This window comes from Odocoileus virginianus, chromosome 3, assembly GCF_023699985.2.
Source record: "Odocoileus virginianus isolate 20LAN1187 ecotype Illinois chromosome 3, Ovbor_1.2, whole genome shotgun sequence".
Classification (NCBI taxonomy): domain Eukaryota; kingdom Metazoa; phylum Chordata; class Mammalia; order Artiodactyla; family Cervidae; genus Odocoileus; species Odocoileus virginianus.
The window spans coordinates 5,016,665-5,044,567 of record NC_069676.1 but is presented as its reverse complement, the minus strand read 5'-3'; the positions used below and the strand labels follow the sequence as shown (position 1 = coordinate 5,044,567).

Sequence of the window (27,903 nt, the reverse complement as noted above, 5' to 3'; positions counted from 1 at the left end):
TCAGGACCTTGCATATGCTCTGCCCTTCATTTGCGTGCCCTTCCCTAGCTCTCCCCACAGCTCCTTCTCACCAGGTTTCAGTCGCATCCCCAGACAGTCACATCCCCGAGCCTCCCTGGCTTTGTCCCCTTCAGCTGCTCTCTGTTGCTCTGTGATATTCCTCATGACCAAGCATCATTTCCTTTCTTTGTCGCATGTTCCTCACCCGCCAGCCTGTAGGGCCCCTAAGAGCTGGGCTGGCTCCGCTTGGGTCCCTGCTGTGTCCCCAGCACCCAGCAGGCTCCCCACCCCCCGACCCCCACGCTTTTCTCGGGGACGTGGGCCCCAGCCCCTGCGCTCCCTGCCCCGCAGGTACTACCGCATCGCAGCGTTTGGGCACCACTCCTACAGTATGCAGGCAGCAGATGTGCTCTACGACTGTCTGCCTCTGTACCACTCGGCAGGTACCACGGGGCGGCTCGGGCGGGAGAGGGCGCGGGGGGCCGGGGACCCCTCACCGAGCCCACTCTCTGCAGGGAACATCGTGGGCGTGGGCCAGTGTCTCATCTACGGGCTGACGGTGGTCCTGCGCAAGAAGTTTTCGGCTAGCCGCTTCTGGGATGATTGCGTCAAGTACAACTGCACGGTCAGGCCCCGCCCCTCTTTCTCCCCTCCCCTCCCCCCACCCGTCCGCCATTACTTCTCTGAATGGCTGCCTTGCAGGGACATGAGGGGGCTCGGAGGGGGCCATCTGTGCTTTATGGTCTCTGTCCGGCCAGAGACTAAACCTGCAACATGTAAGCCCCTTGTATCCTCATAGCTGCTTGGGAGCGGGCAAAGGCATCACACCCATTTTGCAGGTAGGGAAACTGAGACTTCTAATGCAGTTGGGATTGGACGCAGACTGCCTGAGCTCGTTAAGATGCTGCCTTCCCCATGCCCTATGCTGGAAAGGTTTTCCATGCTGGTAGCTGCAGGCAAATGGGTGCCGTCACCGCCCTGGCCTGGTTAAGGCCACAAGGTCCAGGGCTTCCTGGTGGGGTAAGCATGAGGCAGAGGTGGAGGGCATCCAGTGTCCTGCGGAGCAGGTAGGGGTTAAGACAAGTCCTTTCCTCTCCTCTGCCCTCCTCAGTGAGAGGAGACACCTGGCAGGGCTCAGTGCCATGGTGGGGGTGGAAATGCAGGTGCTAGTACTTTCCTCCAGGTGGAAGAAGGAGTGAGAAGGGGGTGTGTCCAGAGACTGACACAGGAGGTACTGACCTCACCTTGAACAGGTGGGGCCCAGAGAGGTTCAGCCAGTTGCCTGAATCACAGAGTAGGGCAGGGTGGGAGCTCTGGGTTGGCATCCTGGGGGATCCCTCAGGGTGAGGCCTGTGACCTGCTCTGCTTCTGAGGATTTTATGTTGTACTTGGAGTTGGGGGAGTCTTGGGAAAAATTGCTAATCTGAATCTTGAAATAGAAAACAGTCCATTTGACTAACTTAATTATTGAGAGTTGCAAATATAAACGTGGACAGAAACGTTTAGGGGCTTCCCAGGCACCCATCACTCAGCTCCAGAGGAGATCAGATACCCTGTCCTGCCCCCTCCGCCTCCCCACCATGTCCCTCCTTCAGCCTTGTTGTGAGGCAACTCCAGACAGCAGCCTGTTTGCTGCATAGATACCTCAGTAAAACCTCCAGAAGATGATCGTTCATTTCTAATTGAGGTGAAATTTACATAAGATTAGCCACTTTGAAGTGGACACTTTAGTGGTATTTAGTCCATTCATAGTGTTGTACAACTAGCCCCTCTATGCAGTTCCAAAAAATTTCCATCACCTCAAAAGGAAATCCTGTCCCCGTTGGCAGTCACTCCCCATTCCCCCTCCCCAGCCCCATGGCAACCACGAATCTTTCTGTCTCTATGGGCTGGCCTGTTCTGGATATTTCTTGTAAATGGGACCTCTCTGTGGGCTTTTGTGTCTGGTGAGGGCTGTTCTTAAAACAGAAGATCTGAAAGCAGGGTCTCAAAGAGATATTTGTCCATCCATGTTCATAGCAGATTATTTACAATAGATAAAACATGAAAGCAACCCAAGTGTCCATCCACAGATGAATGGATAAGGAAAATGGGTGCATCCCTACAATGGAATATTATTCAGCCTCGAAAAGGAAGGAGATTCTGACACAGGCTACAACGTGGATGAATTTTGAGGATGTTATGCTAAATGAAATAGGCCCATCAAAAAAAGACAAATTTCACTTATATTAGGTACTCACAGTAGCTAGAATCATAAACAGAAAATAGGGTGGTGGTTGCCAGGGGCTGGGAGGAGGGAAGAGTGGGGAATTAGCATTTAATGGGGATACAGTTTCAGATTCACAAGAGTTCTGGGGATGGATGGTGGTGATGGCTGCTCAATAATGTAAATGTGTTTAATACCCCTTTAAAATGGCTACCCAGGTGGTGCAGCAGTAACGAATTTGCCTGCCAATACAGGAGACACAGACTCGATCCCTGGATTGGGAAGATCCCTTGGAGAAGGAAATGGCAATCCACTCCAGTATTCTTGCCTGGGAAATCCCAAGAACCGAGGAGCCTGGTGGGCTACAGTCCATAGAGTTGTTAAGAGTCGAACATGCCTGAGGGACTGAGCATGCACACACAAAAATGACTAAGATGGAAAAAGAAAATGCTAAGGTGGTGAACTGTATGTGTATTTTACCACAATAAAAGAAAGAGGGGAAAAAAAGGAGAAAAACTGCAGTATCATTATCACAGCCCAAAAGCGACAGGATTTCTCAATCATCAGGAATCTGGACACTGATCCCGTGTTTTACCATGTCGAAAATATGGGTTTTGTTTTTTTTTCTTGTTTCTATATATATATATAGTTTAAATTTAAAGTAGATAAGACCCACACATGGCACCTAGTTGATGTTTCTTGTAAGATTCCTTGTCTCTCATTCTTTCTCCTTTGTCTCCCCCCCTCCCTTTATAATCTATTTATTGAAGAAAGGGAGTTTGCCCTGTGGTGTGTTCCCAGTCTGGGGATTGCTGCAGGTCCCTTGACGTACTCTTGTCACTCTGGTATTTTCTGTGCCTTGGGAGTAGGGTTAAGCACAGCAATTTTTTTTAATCCATTTTTAAAAATTGAAGTATAGTTAATCGGCCATGTTGTGTTAGTTTCAGGTGTACCGCAAAGTGATTCAGTTATATATGTCTCTTTTTTTCAGGTTCTTTTCCATTATAGGTTATTATAGGGTACTGAGTATAGTTCCCTGTGCTACACAGTATGTCCTGTTGTTTATTTCATATATATTCATATATATATATTTCATATATAGTATGTGTATCTGCTAATCCCAAAGTCCTAATTTATCCCTTCCCTATCCTGTTGTTTATTTCATATATATTCATATATATTTATTTCATATATAGTATGTGTATCTGCTAATCCCAGAGTCCTAATTTATCCCTTCCCACCCCCAATCCCCTTTCATAGCTATTATTTTTCTATGTCTGTGAGTCTGTTTCTGTTTTGTAAATAAGTTCATCTGTATCAGTTTTTTAGATACTGCATGTAAGTGATACATGATATTTGTCTTTCTCTGCCTGACTTACTTCATTTTATATGATACTGTCTAGGTCCATCCATGGTGCTGCACATGGTATCATTTCACTCTTTTTTTATGGCTGAGTAGTATGTTTATTCCATTGTGTATAAGTACCGTATCCTCTTTATCCATTCATCTGTCAGTGGACGTTTAGGTTGCTTCCATGTGAACATTGAGATGCATGTATCTTTTCAAATTAGAGTTTTGTCCAGATATATGCCTGGAAGTGGGATTGCTGGGTCATGTGGTAGCTCCGTGTTTGGTTTTTAAGGACTGTGCTGCTCTCCGCAGTGGAAGCACAGCGTTTCTCAAGGACAGCAGTGCAGACGCTTGGTGCTGCCTCGTTCTCTGGGGTGGGGGCCATCCTGTGCACAGTAGGATATTTAACAGCAGTTCGGGCCTAAAATCACTGGGTGCCACCAGGACCCTACCTCCCAACTGTGATAACTCAAAATGTGTCCAGACATTGTCAGGTGTCTTCACCACTGCTTTAGATACTTGACGGATTCAAGGTCTGCTTTTTTGTCTGGGGTTCCCTGTGGGTGGTGGCATGGCCTCCTCCTGGGAGGCCCACAGTGTCTGATGGTCCCTCTCTTTGTCCTTGACATGCCTATGCTGCATCGGGCTTTGTTCACTGTCTCCAGGCCCCTGAAAGGCTTCTGTTCTGTTTCCTTGAAGAGTTACTTCTGTGACCAAGAGAAAGCATTGAGGGGCTCTGTAAGGAGTACAGAGGGTGGAGTCCTCAAGTGAAGGTCACTCAGTCGTGTCCAACTCTTTGTGACCCCATGGACTGTAGCCTGCCAGGCTCCTCTGTCCAGGGAATTCTCCAGGCAAGAATACTGGAGTAGGTAGTCATTCCCTTCTCCAGGGATCTTTCCTACCGAGGGATCGAACCCAGGTCTCCCGCATTGCAGGCAGATTCTTTACCATCTGAGCCACTGGGGATGCCAGGGAGACTTAAGAAATGCTGCTGGGTTCAGAAATCCCATCTCATGGCTGTTGGGTGGGGGAGACTACATGGCTGTTTTTCTTCTTTTGCAGTAGTGGGTGCTGGCCCAGAACAACTGCCCAGCTGTCCTCATCAGAGGCAGCAGGCTGTAACCTGCTTTCTTGGCTGCATAAAGCAGGTGGCAGGCAATAGACAAGTCAACCCATCATCCATCCATGGGCATACAGTTCCTGTGTCTCCCTGTCCCTTTGGGTGTGTACATTTGGAGTTGTAGCAGGGGTCCCAGGTTGACAATTCACTCCTAGCTTCTGCCCAGGTGCTGCCCCGCAGGTTGGAGGTCACAGCATGGGGCGCCTGGTGTCTCCTTCTCTGAGCTGACCTGAGTTGTTTTCCCCTTAGCCCTGGATCTGTCCAAAGGTCCAGGCCAGAGTAAAGATCAGCCGTTTGACTCTCAGTATGTAGAGCTGGCCTCAGAGCCGCAGGGATGTCATTGTCACCTTCAGCTGCCTCCGTGTGGTTGCGTTATCCCTTCCCCAGCCTAATTTCTGAAGAGGACGGTTGAAAGCTGCCGGGGACTACTTGTAATGGTCTGGAGGGCAGCTCTGTTCTTAGGCAGGACTTTGTCAGCTGACAGGTAAAACCAAAACCCTAGGCCCAGCCCTAACCTAAACTCTAGCTTTCTTGAGGAAAGGGTATATCAACTTATGGAACTGAGGAGGCCAAACAGTGGACAGCTTCAGGCACACCTTGATCAAGGCGGCGGCGGTGGGGGGTGGGTGGGTGGCTTCCTCCCCACCCTTGCTTCCCCGGGAGGGTTGACGAAAGAGCCTGTGGGCCCACCAGTCTATCAAAAGTCTCAGGGATGATTCTCATTGGCTGAGTTGTGATCACATGCTTATCCTTGAACCAATCAGTGTCTGAGGATGGACTGGATTCTGATTGGCCAGGCTGTATGACTTGCTCTGCCCTGGAACTGGGGTGGGCTGGGCCACCAAGAAGGAGCCTGAGGGCAGAGGGAGAGAAACCATCACGGGTCTCTGATCTTGCCTTCCCCAGGCTTGCCTCCTGGTGATCTTCGCCCAACTGCATCTCCTCCCTGGGTCTTAGTGCTTTCATCTTCAGTAGGGCGTTTTGGGAAGATTAAACAGACGAGCTCTGTGTTCGACAGGCTTGTATTCATCAGAGCCGCACCAAGTCCTGCTCAGCCATGGTGGCATTTGAACTGAGACCAGCCTCTCAGTGCGTCAGAGGGAAGAGTGTTCTAGGCAAAGGGCACAGTATGTTCAAAGGCCCTGAGGAAGAGACCCACGTGACAGCCAAGTGAGCACAGGAGTTGGCGGGAGACAACGCAGTGAGGAAGGCAAGGTAGTGAGGAAGGCAGGGCCAGATGGAGTTGATCACAGGTCAAATTTTATAATGCATTTTGGTGTGAGTACTTTGAAGCTATAATGACTGCCATGGTGGTTCATTCTGAACATGTAACTGTTTCATTGAGACTCTGGAGCCAGGATGCCGGATTCAAATCAGATTTCACCACATTCTCAGCCTTGGTGGGCGCTTCCTGTCTGTGAGCATCTGTAAAGTGGGGAGGGTAATTATTCAGAAGCCCACCCGGAGACGGGGACTCAAGGGCAACTGGGGTATCTGGGAGATGACCCAGAGGGTGGGGCCACTGGAAAGGGAGGGAAGGAGCCTGCGGAGAGGGGTGGTGAGTAGATGGCTCCCTGGGCCGCTGGGGCTAGGTCTGTGACTTGAGGGAAGCCACAAAGAACATGACCTGACAGTTGTCCCACCCCTAGGTCAGGGCTGTGGGCGGGCAGCCTGAGCTCAAACGGGGCTCTGAGCGAGTGCATAGGTATAAATGGTCTGGACTGTTCTCTTGCTGTCATAATCTTTAAGGCCGTTTTGCTCCTAGCGCCCAGATGGGAGGAAGGAGGTTGTTGGGTCTGGGGGACCTCCAGCCCACGGCAGCCTCCTCCCCCAGGGGGCTCCTTTCTGCCCCAGCGCAGGCGCCCACTGCTCACTGCCCACCTCACCCACAGGTGGTCCAGTACATCGGGGAGATCTGCCGCTACCTCCTGAAGCAGCCAGTGCGAGAGGCAGAAGGACAGCATCGTGTGCGCCTGGCATTGGGCAACGGGCTGCGGCCGTCCATCTGGGAGGAGTTCACGGAGCGCTTCGGGGTCCGCCAGATCGGCGAGTTCTACGGGGCCACCGAGTGCAACTGCAGCATCGCCAACATGGACGGGAAGGTGGGCGCGGGTGGGGCGGCCCGGGCAGGTCTAGGGGTTCGGGGAGCACTGCTCCCTCTGCCCCGCCGGCCCGGGTTCCCATAGAACAGCCTGGTTTGTGGTGGGCAGCTCGGCCAGGGTGCTGGGCAGCCTTCCTGCCAGCTTGCTCAGTCACCTGACTGTTGCCCCTGAGTTCCGACTCACAGCATGGCTCTGTGCCTCAGCCTTTCAGAGCCCCAATTTGTAGCAATGGAGGTGGCAAGGGAGAGCAGGGCTCTGGGGGATCCAGGGCCAGGAATGGGGTGCTGATCTTCTACTAGGCAAGTCACTCAGGCTTCTTGGGTCTCAGTTTCCTCATCAGTAAATGGGATTAACAATTTAGGTTTGTTCTAATCATGGAACATCCTGAACTCAGCATAGCACCCTTTCCCCCTGCAGTAAGCCCTCTGAAAACATGCAGACGTTTATGATTAGAAAGTATTATCTCCGGTCTATCCTTGCAGGACCCTTCTTCTCCCTTATCAAGTCTTTCCCACCCAATGTCAGGGACAGAAAAGGAGAATAATAATAAAGCAAGCTCCCTGGAGGCAGGCATTCTTTTCTGTCTCTTGCTGCTGGGTCCCCAGCGCTGGACGGCAAGGCCTGGTCCCCACCATATACATGGGTTGAATGCGCAGCCCCAGAGTACAGTCTTGCCAAACCAGCAGAGGTTGCTGCTGTAACAAATACGCCCAACCGTGTGCAGTGTGCAGACCCTCTAGATGGGCATTTCTGCTCATAGAACTGAGCCAGGCAGCATGCCATGCAATGGGCAGAAGCTCTGCCAGTCTCCCTTCATGGCTTCAGAGTCACTCTGGGCACCCACTTCCTGCCAGCTTGGAGGGTTTTAAGGACCAAGAAGTGGTGGCCTACTGGCAGGTCTCCTCATGTGACTGCAAGGGAGGCTGGGAATGGGGAGAGAGGGGGCATGATTCCTGGTGGGAGCCTGCACTTCATAACCCCCTCGTTCAGATCATCAGAGGTCACAGAGCTAGTGCTAATTCTAGGCCCTGAGGCAGGAGAGGCAAGGTGTCAGGGGTGGGGTTGGGGGAGGCCACACCGTGTCATTGCAGGGCTCCTCGCTGACTGGTTTGGCCCCATCCCAGGTCGGTTCCTGTGGCTTCAACAGCCGCATCCTGCCCCACGTGTACCCCATCAGGCTGGTGAAGGTCAACGAGGACACCATGGAACTATTGCGGGATGCCCAGGGCCTCTGCATCCCGTGCCAGACCGGTGAGCAGGGTCCCGTCCAGTGCCCCTGGGGAGCTGGGGACCCCACCTCCTGCCTGCCGGCACAGCCTGAGTGCTGCCTCCTCCCCAGGGGAGCCCGGCCTTCTCGTGGGTCAGATCAACCAGCAGGACCCGCTGCGTCGCTTTGATGGCTACATCAGTGAGAGCGCCACGAGCAAGAAGATCGCCCACAGCGTCTTCCGCAAGGGTGACAGCGCCTACCTCTCAGGTGTGCAGATCCCAGGGGCCGGCTGCGGGGATGGCAGGCCACCATCTCACCTCCCCGTCTCCCCTCTGCCAGGTGACGTGCTGGTGATGGATGAGCTGGGCTACATGTACTTCCGGGACCGCAGCGGGGACACCTTCCGCTGGCGTGGGGAGAACGTCTCCACCACTGAGGTGGAAGGCGTGCTAAGTCGCCTGCTGGGCCAGACAGATGTGGCTGTGTATGGAGTGGCTGTGCCAGGCAAGCTGGGGCTCTGGGGGTGGTCCCGGGGTCCTCGGGGCAGCCCCAGAGGAGCCCAGCTAGGAGGAACTTGGAGGTACAGGTACCCTGGTAGGCAAGACCTAAAGCAGTGCACAGCCTGCACAACTGCACTCAACAGGGTGGTGGCCTGGATCTGGAATTATTTCTCATGCCTGATGCTGAGCTTCAGTTTCCTCATGCAGGCAATGGGCTCATGAAATCAGCTGTGGCTCAAGGTTGCTCAATAAAGTGTCCACTGCTTCAGCGAGCATTATCCCAGGTGCATAGGGTTGGAGATCAGAGGCTGGGGGCCACCACTGGAGAAGGGATCTGGTTTCATGGTGGGGCAAGGGGTGGTGTCTCAGCCAAATCTCTGTCTCTAGGAGTAGAGGGCAAAGCAGGCATGGCAGCCATCGCAGACCCCCACGGCCAGCTGAGCCCCAATGCGCTGTATGAGGAGCTGCAGAAGGTGTTGGCGCCCTATGCCCGGCCCATCTTCCTGCGCCTCCTGCCCCAGGTGGACACTACAGGTGCGGCCCCCGCCTCTCCGTCCATCCATCCGTCAGCTTCTCAACCGTTTACTTACCCGTTCTGGTTCAGCCCCTGTGCCTGGTCTAACCTGATGGTCCACGGCCAGCCGGCACTGTGAGCTAAGCCCTTCTCTTCTTGTATTTTCACGCTTATTTCTTTCCATTCCTCATTCCTACTCCCACTGGCCATCCTGCAATGTTTGGTACATTTCTTCATTTCCGGCATTTATCTGAGGACTAGGAAATTTGAGCGAATCATCTCACACCTTTGAGGTTTCCTATTCTGTAAATCGTATCTTTGACCGATCTTAGTATTGTCTCATTCTTTCTTTGTGATTTACAGGAGTTCCTCCTAATAGTCTAGACGTTAATTCCTTAGCAATTGCAGACATTTTAAATCTCCTCTATTTTGGAATCTGTTAACTTTGTCCATGGTGCCCTTTATTGAAAAGAAGCTTTAATTTTGGTACAAATGTAAACCCCACCGTCATCATCTCCGACCTTGCTTTTTTAATCTTAAGGTTTGTACTTTTCAAGTTGCTTTCCTTTTTTTTTAATGGCCAAGCAGGATAACTTGTGGGATCTTAAGATCAAATCCATATCCCCTTCAGTGAAAGTGCAGAGTCCTAAACACCAGGGAAGTCCCTGAAGTTTCATTAAAAAGAAAACAAAAAGCCTTCCTAATTCTTGAGCACACAGGGATTCTCCCTTGATTTTCTACAAACCCAGATCTTTCACAAAAGATCTTTAATTGTCTACTGCAGGGAGTGCAAACTTTTTCTTTAAGGCCCAGATAGTAAATATTTTCAGTTTTGCGGGCCACAGCCTCTGCAGCAGTAATTCACCTCCTCAGCTGTAGGTAGGGCAGAAACGGCAGTAAGTAGTGTGTATGTGCCGGGGGGTGGCTTCCTCAGATGTGGGCTTGAATTTGGCCCGTGGGTGGATCATGGGCCTATAAGTTGCTGACCCCTGACCTCCTGTGTGACCAACCCAGCCTTTTCACCTTCTTGGTCTTGTGTGGGGTGGACATGTGACAGGCAGGGAGTATACATGGAGTTTTGGGTCATGCGGGGGGTGGTCAGGGTGGCCTCCCTGGCAGAGGGAGCATGAAGCTGAGATGCAAAGGCCAAGGGGGAATCAGGCGGGCAAAATGGGGAAGAATGCTCCTGGCAGGGGGGACAGCCTATTCAGAGGCCTGGAGGTGCCGGAGAAAATAGTGAACTGGGGTGGGGAGAGGTTCCTGGCAGCCCACTGCCAAGTTCCTCCCCCACTCCCACTCCCACTTCCGGCCCCGCCCCCACAGGCACCTTCAAGATCCAGAAGACCCGGCTGCAGCACGAAGGCTTCGACCCACGCCTGACCTCGGACCGGCTCTTCTTCCTGGACCTGAAGCAGGGCCACTACTTGCCTCTGGACCAGGGTGTCTACACCCGCATCTGCTCAGGCGCCTTCGCCCTGTGACACTCCTCTGTCAGCCCGAGACTCCGCGCCAGGCCCAGCGAGCAAGGCGGGCTGCAGCCAGACAGCCCTGCCGGGTCCTGGGGCAGAGAAGCCTGATTACAGGAGGAGCCCTTGTTTCCCGCCTTCTTCCTCCTCCTCTCCACCAGCTGGCCGCCCCCGCCTGTCTTCCACTCCCGTGTCTGTCTGTCTGTCTGTCTCTGCTCCCTGCTTCTGGGCCTCCCCGCTGTCCCTGACTGCCCCCTGCCTCCATCTCTCCTCCCCTGCCCACTTCCTGCCAAAAGTAGAAGAGGCATTTCTGGGAGCTCTGGTCTGTGTGGGCCCCACAGCTGTCCTGGGGGCCTCTGCGGGTCCTCCCTGCTGGGTGGAAAACCCAGAGTGGGGCCGCTCCACCTCCCTCTCAGCTGTGCCTTATTAACAAACCCCACCAGCCCAGCCCTCCCTAGGCCGCTGGATTCCAGGACTCTGTAGCCCTGTGGGAGCTCCAGGCAGCCCCTCCACCTTCCTTGCTGAATGAGGAGCTAGGCATGATCTGCCTGGACAGCTTGGGTTCAAGGGGGCCTCGGCCCAGGGCCCTCCAGGCCAGCAGGGTGTCTCTGCCCAGCTGGGCCAATTGCCTTTTGCACTTCCTGTCCCTGCTGGCTCTCCCTCCTCTTGCCTGCCTTTCCTGACGCCCCAGAAACTTCTGGAACTGATTGTGACCACTTGGATGTTGCCCCTGCCCAGCTGTCACCATGGAGCTCCTGCTAGAGGGAACCTGAAGATGGCCCTGGGTGGCTGCTTGGCCCACTGCTCAGATGCTTACCCTGGAGGAGGCCTCTTGGGGACCCCACCTGCCGTGGCTGCTGGCAGGACTCAGGGGAATGGCAGCAGTGGATTTGGGGAAGCCTCCAGGTCAGGGGTGGCCCCAGATGCCCTCAGGGGTTCCTGCCTATTCAATGTTCCCCTGACCTTGCTAGTGACAACTTGGACCCTTGGTTGGTGACATCCCAAGACCACCCCGCCAGGACAGCCCGGACATTCCCATCAGCTTCGTCGGTGGCTCATCCCAGACACCCACCGGTGGGGGTGGCCACCCAGACTGCCCCCCGTCCCTCCCTCTGGCAGCACCGTCCGGCAGCTAGAACAGCAAGGCCAGCAGCAAATGACCCCATGCTGTTTCGCATTGGCCTTTTCAAGCACTGAGGTTTTACTTCCTTATTGAGTTTAAGAAATAAACCTGCAGAGCATCTGGTGCCTGATAGGAGCTCAGTCACTCACCTTTTGTCCCCACGTGGCCCAGAACCCTGTGAGTTTCAGAGAGCAGGCCCCTCCCAGGGACCACATGGTTGGCCACCAGACACGGGCAAGACACGGCCTTCACTGACAGCTCCTGTTGCCTCTTCTCCCTCCGCAAGCTCCAGGGTCTGGAGACTTGGTGGCAGGGCCGTGGGTTAGTGTCCTTACCACCTCCCTACAGCCCAGGGTTCTGGCAGGTGCAAAGGATGGCCCAGGACAGACAGTATGTCTCGGCAGGTCTGGCTGCCCCTCTGGGGGGCCAGCATGTGTGGCTGTAGCTCTGAGTGAGAGCCAAGCCTGCGAGGGTAATTGTGTGAGCTGGGATTTGAACCCAGGACATTGAGGGCCAGAGTTCATCTTCTCAGCTTCCTCCTCCAGAATTACAATGTCTGTCTTATCTTGTCTCCAAAGAAGAAGGAAGAAAATCATGAAAATTGCTAGGTGCTAGGTGGGGGCACCCAGGGGATGACTCTGGGGGTGGATGGGGGTTGGATGAGTCCTGGACCAGCCTAAGAATGGATGAACTATTGTTGTGGGGTGCTGGTCCTTCACTGCCCACAGTGCAAGGAAGGTGATGCAAGGTAGAGCCTTTGAGATGCCCAGGGAAGGTGAGAAAGATGTGTCGTGGTGGGGATGGAGGCCCCTGGTGTGCTGATAAGCAAGTGCATTCTGGGTAACATCCCTTCAGACATCCGACCACCTGCAAAGGTGTTGTCCTGGTCCCTGTTGAACAGATGAGGAAACTGAAGGCATAGGGAGGGGAATGAAGTCACGGGGGCTCTGGTGAGGAAGTGGTCTAATGGGGAACTTTCTCATTGCAAAGTCTGTCACTCTAGCTGCAACACTGTAAGTTCCCTCCAGACCAGCAAGAAAATAATCCTGATGACTCAGGTTCCAGCTCTGTGTGTGTTTGCTCTTAAAAATTAATAGATTTTATTTATTAGGGCAGTTTGAGGTTTACAGAAAAATGAGCAGAAAGTACAGTTCTCATATGCCCTTTGACCGCTGTTTCCACTAGAATTAACATCTGACATTCGTGGGCTACATTTGTTACACCTGATGAGTTAATGTTGATACATGATTATTAAGCCAAGTCCGCAGTTTACATTAGGGTTACACTCTGTTGTACATTCTGTGGGTTTCAACAAATACATAATGGCTTGCAACCACCGTTAGAGTATCACAAAGAATAGGTTCTCTTGCTCTAAAAATCCCATGTTCCATCTCATCACTCCTATCCCAACCTGTGGCAACCACTGATCTTTTTACTAGTCTCCCTAGTTTTGCTTTTTCCAGACTCTCATGGATGGACTTGGAATCAAACTGGGTGTCCTCTTTTCAGAGTGGCTTCTTTCATTTGAGGTTCCTCTATGCCTTCTTGTGGCTTGATAGATCTGCATTTTTTTTTTCTTCGTACCAAATTAGAAGCTCCATGACTTGCCCCTGGGGACCCTCAGTAAATCATGAGGAGAGATGGGAACTATGGTGCTCTGCCCCGAGCTGCTCCTTTCTGGATGGGCCCCAGAAGAATGTGCAGAGAGAACGCCTGTACTTGTGGGAAGAGAAACGCCCCAGCCTGGTGTTGGCAAGTGTGCCGTGAGAGGCAGGGGCTGAGCCGTGCACAAGGGACCAGGAAGAAGCAGCAGCTGCCCGAGAGGGCATATGAGTAGAGTCAGCGCCAAGAGCTTCCCGAGGATAGGGGGCTGCAGGCTGGGTCCCTGCCCCACACTCTTCTGGCGTCTCCATCACTTCGGGGAAGATTCCAGGCTCTTTGGCTAGCACTGCCGTCCTGCAGGCTGTTTTCCTTGTACCATGGATAATTGTTTCCAGCCTATGTCTGGCTTCAATGCCTTCATTCCTATTGTTCCTTGTGCCCAAATCACTATTTTTAACTGAGCTAATTATTTAGACCATAAATTCGCCCTTTTAAATTGTGCAACATGGTGGCTTTTAGTATATTCACAAGGTTATGCAACCATCCCCTATGTCTAATTCCAGAACATTTTCATCAGCCCAAAACCCCCTCATATCCATTAGAAGTCACTGCCCATCCTCTGTCCTCAACCTCTGGCAACTACTACTTTCTGTCTCTGTGGATTTGTTTATTCTAGACACTTCATAGAAATGGAATCACAGTCTGTGACCTATGGTGTCTGACTTATTTTTCTCAGCATGTTTTTAGATTCATCCAAGTTGTAGCTCATTCCTTTTTATGGCCAAACAATATACCATTGTATGGGTAGACCACATTTTTTTTAACCACCAGTTGATGGACATTGATTTCTTTTTTTTTTGGGGGGGGGGGCGCTATTGTGAATAATGCTGCTGTGATCATTTGTGTAAGTTTTTGTGTGAACATATGTCCTGAATTCTCTTGGGTGTAAACCCAGGTGTGGAAATGCTGGGTCACATGGTCACTATGTTTAACCTTTTGAGGAACTGCCAGACTGTTTTCCACAGTGACTGTATCACTTTATATTCCCATCAGCAGCAGTGTGTGAGTTCCAGCTTCCCACATCCTTGTCAGCACTTGCTGCTGCTAGGTCGCTTCAGTCGTGTCCGACTCTGTGCGACCCCATAGACGGCAGCCCACCAGGCTCCCCCATCACTGGGATTCTCCAGGCAAGGACACTGAAGTGGGTTGCCATTTCCTTCTCCAATGCATGAAAGTGAAAAGTCGAAGTCGCTCAGTCGTGTCCGACTCTTAGAGACACCATGGACTGCACCCCACCAGGCTCCTCCATCAATGGTATTTTCCAGGCAAGAGTACTGTGGTGGGGTGCCATTGCCTTCTCAGCACTTAGTTTCTTTTATTTTGGCTGCACCGCTAGGCATGCAGGATCTTAGTTCCCCAACAAGAGGTCGAAATTGCGCCCCCTGCAGTGCAATCTTAGAGACAACCACTGGACTGCCAGGGAAGTTCTGTCTTTTTTTATTGTGGTTATTTTAGTGGGTATCCAGTGGTATCTCCTTGTAGTTTTGATTTGCATTTCTTGAGGGCTAATAAGCAGAACATCTTTTCATGTGTTTGTTGTTGTCTAGTTGCTAAGTCCTATCTGACTCTTTGCCACCCCATGGATTGTAGCCCACCAGGTTCCATGGAATTCTCCAAGCAAGAATACTGGAATGGGTTACCATTTCCTTCTCCAGGGGGATCTTCCCAATCCAGGGATCAAATCTGCATCTCCTGCATTGGTAGGCAGTTTCTTTACCACTGAGCCACCTGGGAAGCCATCTGTATACCTTCTTTGAAAAGAAATGTCTATTCAGATCCTTTGCCCAGTTTTTAACTGGGTTGTCTGTTTAGAGTTGGAAGAGTTCTTAATATAATTCTGTATACCAAATCCTTATAAGATATGGTTTGCAAATTTCTCCTATCCTATGGATTGTCTTTTCACTCTATTGGTAGCATCCTTTGAAACATAAATATTTTTCATTTTGATGAAGCCCAGTTTATCTATTTGTCTTTTTCTCTGGCCACACTAATTAATGCAGCATTTGGGAACTTAGTTCTGCAACCAGGGACTGAACCTGTGCTCCCTGCATGGAGTCTTAACTGCTGGGCTGCCACGGAAGCCCCACTCTTGCTTTTGGAATCAATTTCTAACCCAAGGTCATAAAGATTGATGCACCTATTTTCTAAGAAGAATGTTTTAGTTTTAGCCCTGACATTTAAATTTTTGTATACGGTTTGAGGTGGGGATCTGTATTAGTTTTTTAGTGCTGAGGTGACAAACACCGCAAACTTGGTGGCTTAACACCAATTATCTTACAGTTCTGAATGTGAAAAGTCAGAACTGGATCTTACTTGGCTAAAATCAAGCTTTGGCAGGGCTGCATTCCTTCTGGAGTTTCTGAGACAATCCACTTCCTTGCCTTTTCCAGCATTTAGAAACTGCCCACATTCCTTGGCTTATGGACTCTTCCTCCATCTTCAAAGCCATCAACAGTGGGTTGAGTCTTTTTCATGCTTTCATTTCTCTGGTCCTCCTCCTTCTGCCTCCTCCCATTTTCAGTGACCCTTGTGATGATATTGTGCTCATCCATGTAATCTCTCCTAAGGACAGGTGATTAGCAATCTAATTCAACCTGCAACCTTCATTTCCCCCTGCCAACTAACCTAACAAATTCAGATTTAGGGAACTATGGTGTGGACACCATTGGGGGACTACTTTTCTGCCTACCACAGGGTTCAACTTCATTCTTTTGCATGTGACTGTCTAATTTTCCCAGCACCAGTTGTTGAAAAGACTATTCTTTTTGTATTGAATGCTTCTGGCACCCTTGTTGGAGAGTCACTGATCACAGACATATGGTTTGTTGTTGTTCTAGCTCAGCTCTATTCCATTGATATATATATGTCTATTGTATGTCAACACCACAGTTTGATTCCCATAGCTTTGTAGTAAGTTTGAAATCAAGAAGTGTGAGTCCTCCAATTTAGTTCTTCAAGACTGGTTGGCTATTTGGGGCCCCCTGCAATTCCTCATGAATTTTAGAATCAGTTTATTGATATCTCAATAAAGGCTCTCAGAATTTTGACAGGGATTACATCGTGTCTACAGATCAATTTGGGGATTGTTGCTATCTTAACGGCTTTCCCATGTGGTTCAGTGGTAAAAAATCTGCCTGCCCATGCAGAAGACGCAGGGGTCACGGCTTTGATCCCTGGGTTGGGAAGATTTCCTGGAGAAGGAAATGGTAACCCACTCTAGTATTCCTGCCTGGAGAATCCCATGGACAGAGGAGCCTGGCAGGCTACAGTCCATAGGGTCAGACACAACTGAGCACAAGCACTCATGCTATCTTAACAATATGAAGTTTCCCAATCCATGAATATGGGATGTTTTTCCATTTATTAACATCATATTTTAAGTTACTTTTCAGCAAAGTTTTATAGTTTTCAGCGATTAAGTCTTATACCTCTCTTGCTAAAATTATTAAGTATTTTATTCTCTTTGCTGCTGTTATAAATGGAACTGTTTTCTTAATTTGCTACTTCTTTGAAAGATGCACTACCTATGCAAATCTCCTTGCACTTATTACACTATCCTAAACTCTCAGGTTCTGAGGTTGTTCGGCTGCCCTAACACCAGACCTTCTGCCCCTTCCAATCCTCCTTGCTCATGTTATTCCCTAAGTATTATATCTCATCGGGCTTCCCTCATTGCTCAGTCGGTAAAGAATCTGCCTGCACAAATGCTCGGGCCTGGTGCACTGATAAGACCCAGAGGGATCGGGTGGAGAGGGAGGTGGGAGGGGGGACCGGGATGGGGAATACATGTAAATCCATGGCTAATTCATTTCAATGTATGACAAAAACCACTGCAATGATGTAAAGTAATTAGCCTCCAACTAATAAAAATAAATGGAAAAAAAAAAAAAATCTGCCTGCAATGCAGGGGACACCGGTTCGATTCCTGGGTCAGGAAGATCCCCTGGAGAAGAAAATAACAACCGACTCCAGTATTCTTGCCTGGAGAATCCCATGGACAGAGGAGCCTGGTAGGCTACAGTCCATGGGGTCGCAAAGATAGGACACGACTTAGCGACTAAACCACCACCATTCTATCTTATCAGCCAAGGCCCACTTGTCTCAGTCTGGGAGCTTCTCCAGGCAAGACCCAGGGGGGAGGAGGTCTCCACAGAGAACATGCAGGAGAAATTCAACACAGCTCTTACACTGTGCCACAGTTAAGGAGGCTGAGAGGACTCTTGTGAACAAACCAAATACACCCGTCCTTATAAAGTATATACTTTAAAATACATAATTATACTTTAAAGAGAGAAACAACAAATACCAACAAGATAAACGTGCTAATTCAGAAATTTCAAAGTCCACCAAAATGCACGCCCTCCAAGAAATCGTCTCCCTCCAACCCCACCCCAGGGCTCCCTCATTGCGAGCCTCGAAGCTCTGAGCTCCGCTCTCTATTCCCGCCCTGATATCGGGAAGTAGAGCTCAGCTGCACCTACTCTGCCTGCTCCAGCCCAGGAAAAAGCTCCAAGATCAGGCAAAAAAAATCAATGAGCGCATCAGGACCTACTGCCTGCCCGCCCCCCCCGCCCGACGTCATTCGTGGGTCTGCGCATGTGCTACAGGCACCTGGGTAGCAGGACTGGCGTTCACGCAGGCGCACTCGTGGCCACCGGAAGGGCTTCCTCCTCCCTGCCACCGCCATCGCCATGGCCGCGCCGGCCCCCCACCTCATTTCTGTCTTCTCGAGCCCGCAGGAGCTGGCTGCGTCGCTGGCCCAACTGGTGGTGCAGCAGGCAGCAAGCTGCCTGGCGGATGCCGGCGCCCGCTTCATGCTCGGCTTGTCCGGCGGCAGCCTTGTCTCCATGCTGGCGCGCGAGCTGCCCGCTGCCGCCGCCCCCGCTGGACCCGCTAGCCTCGCGCGCTGGACGCTGGGCTTCTGCGACGAGCGTCTCGTGCCCTTCGAGCACGCCGAGAGCACGTACGGCCTCTACCGGGTGAGAGCTACGGGGGCCGCCGGGGGTCACGCCGAGAGGGCCGCGCACATCGCCTGGACCTGGCTACGGAGGCCACCGGGGTCATTTCGAAAAGGCCGCGCCCACCGCCTGAACCGGGCGACGAGAGTTATGCAGGGTAGAAACCGTGCCCTCTCCCTGGACCGGAGCTGGGAATGGCCCGCTGGGTGCCCTGAGGTTCTGGGTGCACCTCCACTGCCCCCCGGGTGGACCGGTGATGCCTTTTTGTGTGTGTGCTCTGTCGCTAAGTCATGTGCGCTTCAGGTAGCCAAGCAGAGGGAATGACAAGAGCAAAGGCATAGAGGCGGAACAGAGTGATCCATTCCAGGGACTTCGAGGTCAGACTCTGCAGGCTAGTAAGTGCAGAGGCCGAGTTAGGGAAGAGCCAGGTAGGCGGGCTCTGGTGTGGAAATTGGGCCTCGGTTTCCCCATCTCTAACCTGGCGAAATCTCTTTGATCTCCACTCTGCTTGTGGCGCTGACAACTCCGTGGCTGGTTATTTTTGGCCTGGGGCCCCAGACTCCTATAGAATCAGGGGAACCCCCCCACTCCCCATTTTATAAGCAGGGAAACTGAGGCCTGGAGGAGCTATGATCTGAGCTGCCCTTCACCCCCCCACTTTGAATCAACTCTTCCTGCCATGGTAGGAGAAGGAAAACCCACCCAGGGAGGTGTGGGAGGGGTGGGTTTGGCCAGAAGCCTCAGGTTGCTCGGGTCTTGGGTGTGTTGAGTTCTCTTCGCAAAGGAGCTTGAGCTGTTTTTTTGTTTGTTTGGTAATAAGGAAGGTTTACTGATTACCATGGCTTTATCCACATCATCTCATGAAACCCCACAAGTGCCTATGAGGCGGGGACTGTTAGTACCTGGGTTTCATAGATGGAGAAACTGAAGCCAGACAAGGAGAGTCACCTAGTGACCGTGGAGGGAGCTGGGGTATGAACCTGCTGGCGGAACCCCCAGAGAGCACCTGGGACACATTTCAGGGGCAGGGGCGGCTCTCAAGTCTTCATTGAATTTGTTACAATATTGCTTCTGTTTTATGTTATGATTTTTTGGCAGTAAGGCATGTGTGATCTTAGCTCCCTGGCCAGGGACAGAACCCATATTCCCTGCGCTGGAAGAGGATGTCTTAACCACTGGACCATCAGGGAGGTCCCTGAAAGACTTTTAATTAGGAAAGCCATACTTGCTCAAGTAACAGAATCCTAACAAAACAGTCAAAGAGAAAGTTGGAAGGATATTCTGTGTGTGTGTGTGTGTGTGTCCTTGTATCCAGCACTAGGGACAGTTCCCTCATAGGGCTCATAGTGCGGTGGGCCATCAACACACAGGGCAACAAGAGTGGAAATCCACTCATAGCCGCCGTGTAATGCAGTTTGGACAAAAGATAACAGTGTGAGATGATGGGGACTTCCCTGGTAGTCCAGTGGCTAAGACTCCACCTCCCAGTGCAGGGGAGGGACCTGGGTTTGATCCTTGGTCAGGGAACTTAGATCCTGCATGCTACAATGAAGATCAAAGATGCCAAGTGCTGCAATTAAGACCCAGTCCAGCCAAATATTTTTTAAAAACAGCATGAGATGATAAGTGCCAGGGGAGAAGGGAGAGCACCCTTCAGCCAGGGCACTGGGGCACTCTGAGGAGGTGACATTTAGGCAGCGACCGGGAGGATATGAGGAGCTGGCCACAGGTAAGCTGGGGCAGAGGGTACAGCACAAACAAAAGCTATGCGGTGGGAACCGATGTGGGGCGAGGATTTGCTCTTGCCAGTTTCCCCGGGAAGGGATGTTAGTTTCCTGGGGCCGTGGTAGCAAAGTACTAACCAATGGGTAGTTTAAAACAACAGGCATTGATTCACAGTTCTGGAGGCCAGAAGTTCAAAATCAAGGTGTCAGCAGTCCCATGCTCCCTCCAAAGGCTCTCAGGGAGGAGGCTTTCTTGCCTTTTCCAGCTTCTGGGGGTTCCAGGGGTTTCTTGGCTTGTGGCCACATCACTCCAATCTCTGCCTCTGTTTCTACGTCACTTGTTCATCTGCTTCTCTCTGTTTCCTCCTCTTGTAAGGACACAAGTCTTTGAATTTAGGGCCTATCCTAGTGCCCCATGACCTCATCTGCAGTAACGACAACTGCAAAGGCCCTCTTTCTAAATACGGCCACATTCTTTTTTAAAATTAATTAGTTAATTTTTTTGGCTGTGCTAGGCCTCTGTTGCTGCATGGGCTTTTCTCTAATTGTGGCAAGCGGGGACTACTCTAGTTGCGGTGCACGGGCTATTCTTGTTGTAGTGGTTTCTCCTGTTACGGAGTTCGGGCTTTGGTAGCTGTGGCTCCTAGGCTTTAAAGCACAGGCTCAATAGTTGCACACAGGCTCAGTTGCCCTGCGGCACGTGGGATCACCCCAGATTAGAGATCAAAGCCGTGTCTCCTGCATTGGCAGGCGGGTTCTTTACCACTGAGCCGCCAGGGGAAGTCCACATTCTGAGATTCCAGGTGGACGTGAATTTGGGGGTGGGGGGGAGTCGCTAAGCAACATGGTACAGGGATGCAGAGGCATTCCTCTCCTGGAGGAGGGACCCCGGGCAGTTGGGGTTCTCTGAGCATGGATGGTTCACCCTGTACCATGGGCCTTCTGCTCTCCAGGCTGGGAGGAAGAGCTGGGCCCACCTTCCTGGGGATGGTTCCTCAGCACCTGCAAAGAGTTTAGAGAGAACCCACCGGATCAACCAGCAGTTCCAGTTCTAGGAACCTGCCAAACCGTTGTCCAGCCTGAGGAGGAGGAAATGGCTCTGAGCCTCTAGGGGGAGGGCAGCTATGAAGGGGACTCAGGTGACAGAAATAGGGCACCCGTACTGCCCCCTGACTTCACTCAGTACAATCCCCAAGGGTGTGTGTAGATAGGGACCTTGGGCAAAACTGGTCTTTCCAACAATGGATCTGTCTGATCGTGCTCCTCCCCAGCTCACATACCCTCCTTGGCTCCCTGTTACCCTCAACACAGAGCCTGCACTCCTCAGGCCAGCATTTGGTGAGGAATCAGCACCATAAGTTCTGGCTGGTTTATCCCATGTCCTTGCTGCCCTCCCCTTCTGCTCCAAACACTATTTTTGTTGTTTACCTGCTTTTACTTTGTGGGTCGGCCTGGCATTGCCTTGGCTGAGCTAGGCCCTGCCCAAGAGGAGGCACCGAGGTGGGGGTTGCCAGTGTCCATCCCAGAGCAGATCAAAGGCCATGGGGCTCATCTCTGTGGGAAAGGGCTGGAGCCTTCTGCCTTGCAGGACTCCTGACTCCAGATACTTCTGCATTAAACCCACCAATCATAGGCTGGGGTGCTTGCTATGGGCCGAGCATGCTCACTCTATAGTGCAACCCAGAAGAGATATCAGTGCTTACCACAGTTACATGTCACACCCCCAAGCAGCAGTTGGGGAAGGTGCAGGCAGAGGTGGCTGCTCAGAGGAGGCAGCTTGAGGGATGTGTAAGAGTTTCCCGGGCAGGATCAAGAACTGGTGTACCTGCTGAGGCATGGAGGTCAGCAGGACCTCCTGGAGTGCTGAGAGGGGCTAGGTTTTATCCTGAAGCCCAAAGGACCCTGGGTGTTTACAGACAGGATCCTGGTGTGGCCAGACAGGTGCAGGCCGGAGCCAGGAGACCTCCAATCACCAGGGACTTGAAAGACCTCTGGCGGAATGCTGCTGGGATCCTCACTCACCCAGGAAGTGGGTATAGGACAGTCGTGTCCTAACCTGGAGGATCCAGGTAGTCCCAGGGGTAAGCCCCATGCCCCCACTGACTGTTTCTGTTGGTGACACTGTGCCTCTGTCCACTGCAGACCCACCTGCTCTCCAAGCTCCCTATCTTCGACAGCCAGGTGATCACCATCAACCCTGAGCTGCCTGTGGAGGAGGCGGCTGAGGACTATGCCAAGAAGCTGAGACAGGTGAGCCCCTTGGAGCCGCTGCAGGAAGACCTCATCCACCCAGTGCGCTCTCCTGGGGTGATGGAGTAAGCCTTGTGGTGACACTGAGTGGTCATCACTGGTACAGACTCTCCCTGGGGGCGGTCAGGAGACCCAGTCTCACCCTGGGCAGACCCCTCTGAGGATCCCCCTCTGAGAGGCCACAGCCCTGCTCGGGGGGAACCCCCAAAGGCAGCCTCACCCCTGGTAGTAGGCCTGGGTATTCACATCTTGGGGACAGCTGCATCCCCAGATTGTCAGGCCATTGAGACAGTGAAATGTGGAGCCTTGTTAACAGAGTTCCTTTTTTTTTGCAGATGAGGCTGAGCCTTGCTTACTGTGTTACAGCAGCTTGTTTTTCTGACAACTGTTTCTTTGTGTCCTCTGAGCTCTTCCCTCACAACTTCTCAGGACTGTCTTCTTTCCCCACCCAGGCCTTCCAAGGGGACTCCATCCCGGTTTTTGACCTGCTGATTCTGGGTGTGGGTCCTGATGGCCACACCTGCTCACTCTTCCCAGACCACCCCCTCCTGCAGGTGAGCACACCCACGAAGGCCCTGCTCATGTCTGAGCCCCGACCTCTGCCATCTGGGGCTCCCAGAGGGTTGGGAGGTACCTGCGGCATGGTGTGAGTCAGCCTCAGCCAACAGGCGTGCCCACTGGGGCTTGGCCCTTCTGAGCCTCGGTTCATCCCTCAAAACAGGGGCCTTCAGTCAAGTACCACAGAATTAGCAGGGTGGGATGGAAGGATGGCTGGACGGTGCCTGGCCTGTGTGAGTACTCAGGAAGTCAAGTGATGTTTTCCTGTTTCCACCTTGGGCCTCCCTGCCCCCAGGAGCGGGAGAAAATTGTGGCCCCCATCAGTGACTCTCCGAAACCACCTCCGCAGCGTGTGACCCTCACTCTTCCTGTGCTGAACGCAGCCCGAACGGTCATCTTTGTGGCGACAGGAGAAGGCAAGGCAGCTATTCTGAAGGTACCAGTGAGGGCCCCCTTCCCTAGAAGGTTGTAGGCAGAGAATGTGATCCCAGACACTATTGTGCTGAAAGCACCAGATCCCAAGGTATTTCGGTAATTCTTGGGTTGAAGGAGAGATGAAAACTGCAAATACAGGCTACTTAGGGGTTAACAATTATGAATTGAAATTGACAAGATATGGCCAAGATGGCTCACAGGTAAATTCATAGCACTTAATGTGTATACATATATATTTCATTATTAACTAGAAAACAATGGAAATAAACCAATCAAGCACTTTAGAATGAGAACAAAGGAAAATAACATAAATCTAAGAAAAGTCAGAGGAAGGAATAAGTGAGATTGAAATCACTGAATTGGCTCATATTCTTAAAAACTTAATGGTAAATAGATCGATAACATAGACCGCCATACATAGACAAAGCCATAACACAGACATAGATCCATAACATAACAACTACCCCTGGCAAAACTGGAGAAAGAATCATATGTAGTAGGAATAAGTAAAAAAAAAAAAGAAAAAAGTAGGAATAAGAAAAAAGGTATAGTTACACATAATATATTAGGAAAATATAAAATTAATGAATTTACATTGGGCTACCCTGGTAGCTCGGTGGTAAAGAATCCTCCTGCCAATGCAGGAGACATGGGGTTCGATCCCTGATCTAGGAAGATCCCACATGCCATGGGGCAGCTAAGCCCGTGCATCACAGCTACTGAGTGTGATCTAGACCCCACGGGCTGCAACTACTGAGGCCCACATGCCCTAGAGCCCAGCTCCACAGCAAGAGAAGCCACCGCAATGGAAGTGCCTGTCCCACCGCTAGAGAGTAGCCCCCACTCGCCACAACTAGAGAAAAAGCCCACGCAGCAGTTTAGACCCACCACAGCCAAAAATAAACAAATAAAACCACATTTTAAAAATCATAAAATGGATATTAAAAATAAACAAAAAAATACTTTAATTACCGTCACTAAAAAGACCAACAACTGAGGAAGAAACTAGACATATTTTTAAAGATAAATAAGTAACAATTCTTCCACCGAGTGTTGGGCCCAGATGTCTTCATGAGGGTGGCCAATGTTAGGGTTCAGGGTGTAGACTCCAGCAGACCCAGTGTCCCCGCCAGTGACACCCAGCATGGCCTTAAGACTGTCACTGAACCCCCCCCCCCACCACCCCACCAAGCCTCAACTTTCCCTTCTGCAAGGAAGGTCCCTCCCCATGACCCCCTGAGGGTCAGTTAAGGCAGCTCCAACCCACAGTCCACTCACAGGAGGCTGCCCTCAGCCTCAGCTTCCCGGACTGTAAAAAGAGGGGTGAAAAAGAGGCAACCCTGCAGGGCTGTGGTCAGAAGTGAGCAAGTTAATGACTCAAGAGTGCTTGCGGCAGACCCAGCTGGCAGAGAGTGCTACTTCCCATGCCCGCTGATCCCACCACAGCTAGAGGGACTGAATCCTCCTGACAGCTAAGAAGGCTTTTGACCTTTTGAAGCAGTTGGGAGAAAAAGCAAAAGAGGAGGAGTATTCTTCGGTGTGTGAAGATGTTACAGAATTCAGATTTCAATGTCCACGGATAAAGATTTGTTGGAACCTGGCCACACCCCCTTGGCGAAGAGTCACCTGCTGGTGCTTCTGCCCTGTAACCGCAGAGCTGAGTAGTTACATCAGAGGTGGGGTGTGGTCTGCAGAGCTGAGATAGTGCCTCTCTGGTCTTGGCAGAAAAGGTGTTCTGGAGACTTCCCTGGTGGTCTAGTGGCTAAGACTCCATGCTCCCGATGCAGGGGGCATGGGTTTGATCCATGGTCAGGGAACTACATCCCACGTGCCGCAATTAAAGATGCCCAATGCTGTAGCTAAGACCTGGTGCAGCTAAATAAATCTTTTTTTTTTAATGTGTTAAAAAAAAAAGTGTGCTGACCCCACTGTTAAACAGTCACAGATGATAAAAAGGAAGAGCCCCATCTCTGGTGATTGCCTGCAGCCAGGACATCTGGGAAGGGTGATCTCACCTCCTGAGGGTTGGAGAGGTCTGAGGGGTGCTGGGGTGCAGGGGGACCCCACGCTCCTGCCCTCTCCACACAGCGCATCTTGGAGGACAAGGAGAACCCGCTCCCCGCCGCACTGGTCCAGCCCAGCACTGGGAAACTTCGCTGGTTTCTAGACGAGGCAGCAGCCCGACTCCTGACCGTGCCCTTCGAGAAGCATTCCACTCTGTAACCCATGCCGAGAGATGCTACTGCTGTGACTGTGTGCAGTCCCAGTGGACTGGGACCTTCTGGGGCTGGGCCCCCCTGCCAACCCACTCCAGGCTTCATTTTTGAAAAGCTGAGTGGCGCCACTGGAAGCCGGTAGGGTCTGGCCACCAGGCCCGCCCAGGGGCTTAGCCTGTGGGCCGTGGCTCTGGGTGACTCGGATATTAAAAGGAGCATCTGTTTGAATTTCCACTGTCTCGTGGTCCTTGGTGGGTGGTGGGACCATCGGTCTCCAGGTGGTGCGCCTGACTCGTAACAGACATCCCAGCCTGTGGAGGGCAGGGATGGGCATCTGGCTTGAGTGTCCTGGGCCTGCCATAGCCAAGTACCATACGTCAGGTGTCTTTTAAAACAAGTGCAGGTCACTGTCTCACAGTTCACAAGGCCAGAAGCCTGAAATCTAGGTGTCGGGAAGGTTGGCTCCTTCTAGAGGCTTTGCAGGAGAGTCTGTCCCAGGTCTCTCGTGGCTTCTGGTTGCCGCTGGCAGTTCTTGACCTTTCTTGGCTCGTAGGCGCATCACTCCAGCATCTGCCTCTCTTGTCACATGGCCTTCTCTGTGTGTCTTTCCGTGTCCTGTCCTTTTCTTTTTTTCTTTTGGTTTGTCCTAATTTTTTCTTTGGCCATGCTCCTAGGTTTATGGCATCTCAGTTCCCAGGCCAAGGATTGAACCTGGGCCACAACAGGGGAAGCCCAGAATCCTAACCACTGGGCCACCACTCACTCCCATCCTCTCCTGATAAGGACCCCTGTCCTGGGACATAAGGCCACCCTCAGTCCTAAATCTTGAGAGTTCGTCTCAAGAGCCTGAATTCATTATGTCTATAAAAATGCTTATTCCAAATAAGATCTCATTCTGAAGTTTCAAGGGTTAACTTAACTTTTTTTTTAAACTGTATTAAAATAACACATAACATAAAATTTACCATCTTAACCATTTTTATACAATTCAGTGGTTTCAAATACATTTACATTTTTAAGCAGCCATCACTGCCATCCATCCCCATAACTCTTTTCATCTTGTAAATCTAAAACTCTGTATTTGGGACTTCCCTGGTGGTCCAATGGCTAAGACCCTGTGCTCCCAATGCAGGGGGCCCGGGTCCAATCGCTGGTCAGGGGACTAGATCCTACATGCCGCAACTGAGACCCAGTGCGGCCAAATAATTAAATAAAAATAATATATTTGTATAAATGTGTGTATATATTTATTTATTTAAAAACTGTATCTTATTAAATGCTCACTTTCTATTCTCTCCTCTCCCCAGCCCTGGCAAGCACCATTCTGTTTTCTGTCTTTATGATTTTTTTTTTAAGTATAGTTGATTTACAATGTTGTGTTAATTTCCACTGTACAGTACATTATTCAGTCACACATGCATATTCATTTTCCATATGCTTTTCCATCCATGGTTTACCGCAGGATGTTAAATGTTTTTCTCTGTGCTATACAGGAGGACCTTATTGCTTATTCTCTATCTTTATGATTTTGACTACTCTTAAGTGCTTCATATAATTAAAATCCTACAGTATTTGTATTGATGTGATGGGCTTATTTCACTCTGCGTGGTGTCCTTAGGACTCATCCATGTTGTAGTGTGTGTGAACTTCCTCTTTAAAATATGAGCATATCATATTTTAGTTATTTATTCATCAATCAGCAGACACTTGGGTTACTGCTGTGTTTTGCTATTGTGGATAATGCTGCTGTGAACAAGGGTGGACAAAGAGATCTTCTGGAAGAGATCTTCCAGAGCCTACTCTCAGTTCTTTTCAATAGACATCCAGAAGTGGAATTGCTGGGTCATGTGCATATGGTAATTCTATTTTTAATTTTTGGAGGACCCTCCGTATTGTTTTCCATAGCACTTGTATCATTTTTATATTCCTGCCAACAGTACACAAGGATTCCAGTTTCTCCACATCCTGGCTCACGCTTGTTTTCTGGTTTCTTGATAGTGACCTGTAGACGTTATCCTTTGGGGGGACACAGTTCAACCCTGTCCACACTGACTTGACCGAACTCCCGCTGCAAACCCAGGGCCAGGGTGACTTCTGCAGCTGGCCCTGCTGCAGGTCTGCTCAAACCTTGAATGCCCGAGGCACTGCTTCTTTGCCTCAGGGCCACAGCATTTCCCCAGTGTGTCTGCTTATGGCCCACCCGGCTCCAGGGGCCAGGGCAAGCTGGTGGGCAAGGGGCATGGGAACTGAAACCTCAAATCCGAAACCACAGAAAGTGAAGTTTCTTTCAACATCTTGTCTGGGTTGATCGCTCAGATGTGAGAGTGAGGAAGTGGGACTAATTCTGAACGGAAACCGAGGAAGGTGGAGGAGAGGTTTGGAAGGAAAGCAGCCCAGCCATGACCTTGGGCAACAGCAGGTGTCCTGACCCCTGAAGCCATAGGCGGAGGCTGAGAAGTGGAGGGAAAGTGATGAGACAGTTATGAAGACCCCATGTGGAGGGCCCTG

General features: G+C 51.1%; 2 protein-coding genes across 5 annotated transcripts in view; both read left to right on the top strand.

Moving 5' to 3' along the window:
* Positions 1 to 11,722, top strand: part of SLC27A1 (solute carrier family 27 member 1) — a 35,805-nt gene extending 24,083 nt beyond the window's left edge. For all 3 annotated transcript variants that reach the window (XM_020898800.2, XM_020898801.2, XM_020898799.2), the window contains 8 exons: positions 352 to 443; positions 516 to 625; positions 6,570 to 6,779; positions 7,904 to 8,030; positions 8,119 to 8,256; positions 8,329 to 8,493; positions 8,877 to 9,023; positions 10,327 to 11,722. In XM_020898800.2, coding sequence (XP_020754459.2) covers positions 352 to 443; positions 516 to 625; positions 6,570 to 6,779; positions 7,904 to 8,030; positions 8,119 to 8,256; positions 8,329 to 8,493; positions 8,877 to 9,023; positions 10,327 to 10,484 — 1,147 coding nt within the window. In that variant the 3' untranslated portion in view covers positions 10,485 to 11,722. The remainder of the gene's footprint in view (positions 1 to 351; positions 444 to 515; positions 626 to 6,569; positions 6,780 to 7,903; positions 8,031 to 8,118; positions 8,257 to 8,328; positions 8,494 to 8,876; positions 9,024 to 10,326) is intronic.
* Positions 11,723 to 17,885: 6,163 nt separating this feature from the next.
* On the top strand, positions 17,886 to 25,623 carry PGLS (6-phosphogluconolactonase). 2 transcript variants are annotated; one of them, XM_020898803.2, is made up of 5 exons: positions 17,886 to 18,233; positions 22,079 to 22,186; positions 22,639 to 22,740; positions 23,094 to 23,180; positions 25,268 to 25,623. In XM_020898803.2, exons 1-5 carry the CDS (start codon positions 17,946 to 17,948, stop codon positions 25,400 to 25,402), a joined length of 720 nt encoding a protein of 239 aa, XP_020754462.1. In that variant the 5' UTR covers positions 17,886 to 17,945; the 3' UTR covers positions 25,403 to 25,623. The 2 variants fall into 2 exon arrangements, with proteins under 2 accessions (XP_020754462.1, XP_020754461.1); XM_020898802.2 differs by having other exon boundaries at positions 17,888 to 18,233; positions 23,040 to 23,180.
* Positions 25,624 to 27,903: the final 2,280 nt, after the last annotated feature.

Excerpts from the sequence above, each read along its gene's own strand:
- PGLS (XM_020898802.2), top strand. The coding sequence starts at position 17,946 with ATGGCCGCGCCGGCCCCCCACCTCATTTCTGTCTTCTCGAGCCCGCAG. Across the intron at positions 18,234-22,078 it reads GCACGTACGGCCTCTACCGG|ACCCACCTGCTCTCCAAGCT; the intron begins GTGAGAGCTACG and ends TGTCCACTGCAG. Across the intron at positions 22,741-23,039 it reads CAGACCACCCCCTCCTGCAG|GAGCGGGAGAAAATTGTGGC; the intron begins GTGAGCACACCC and ends CCCTGCCCCCAG.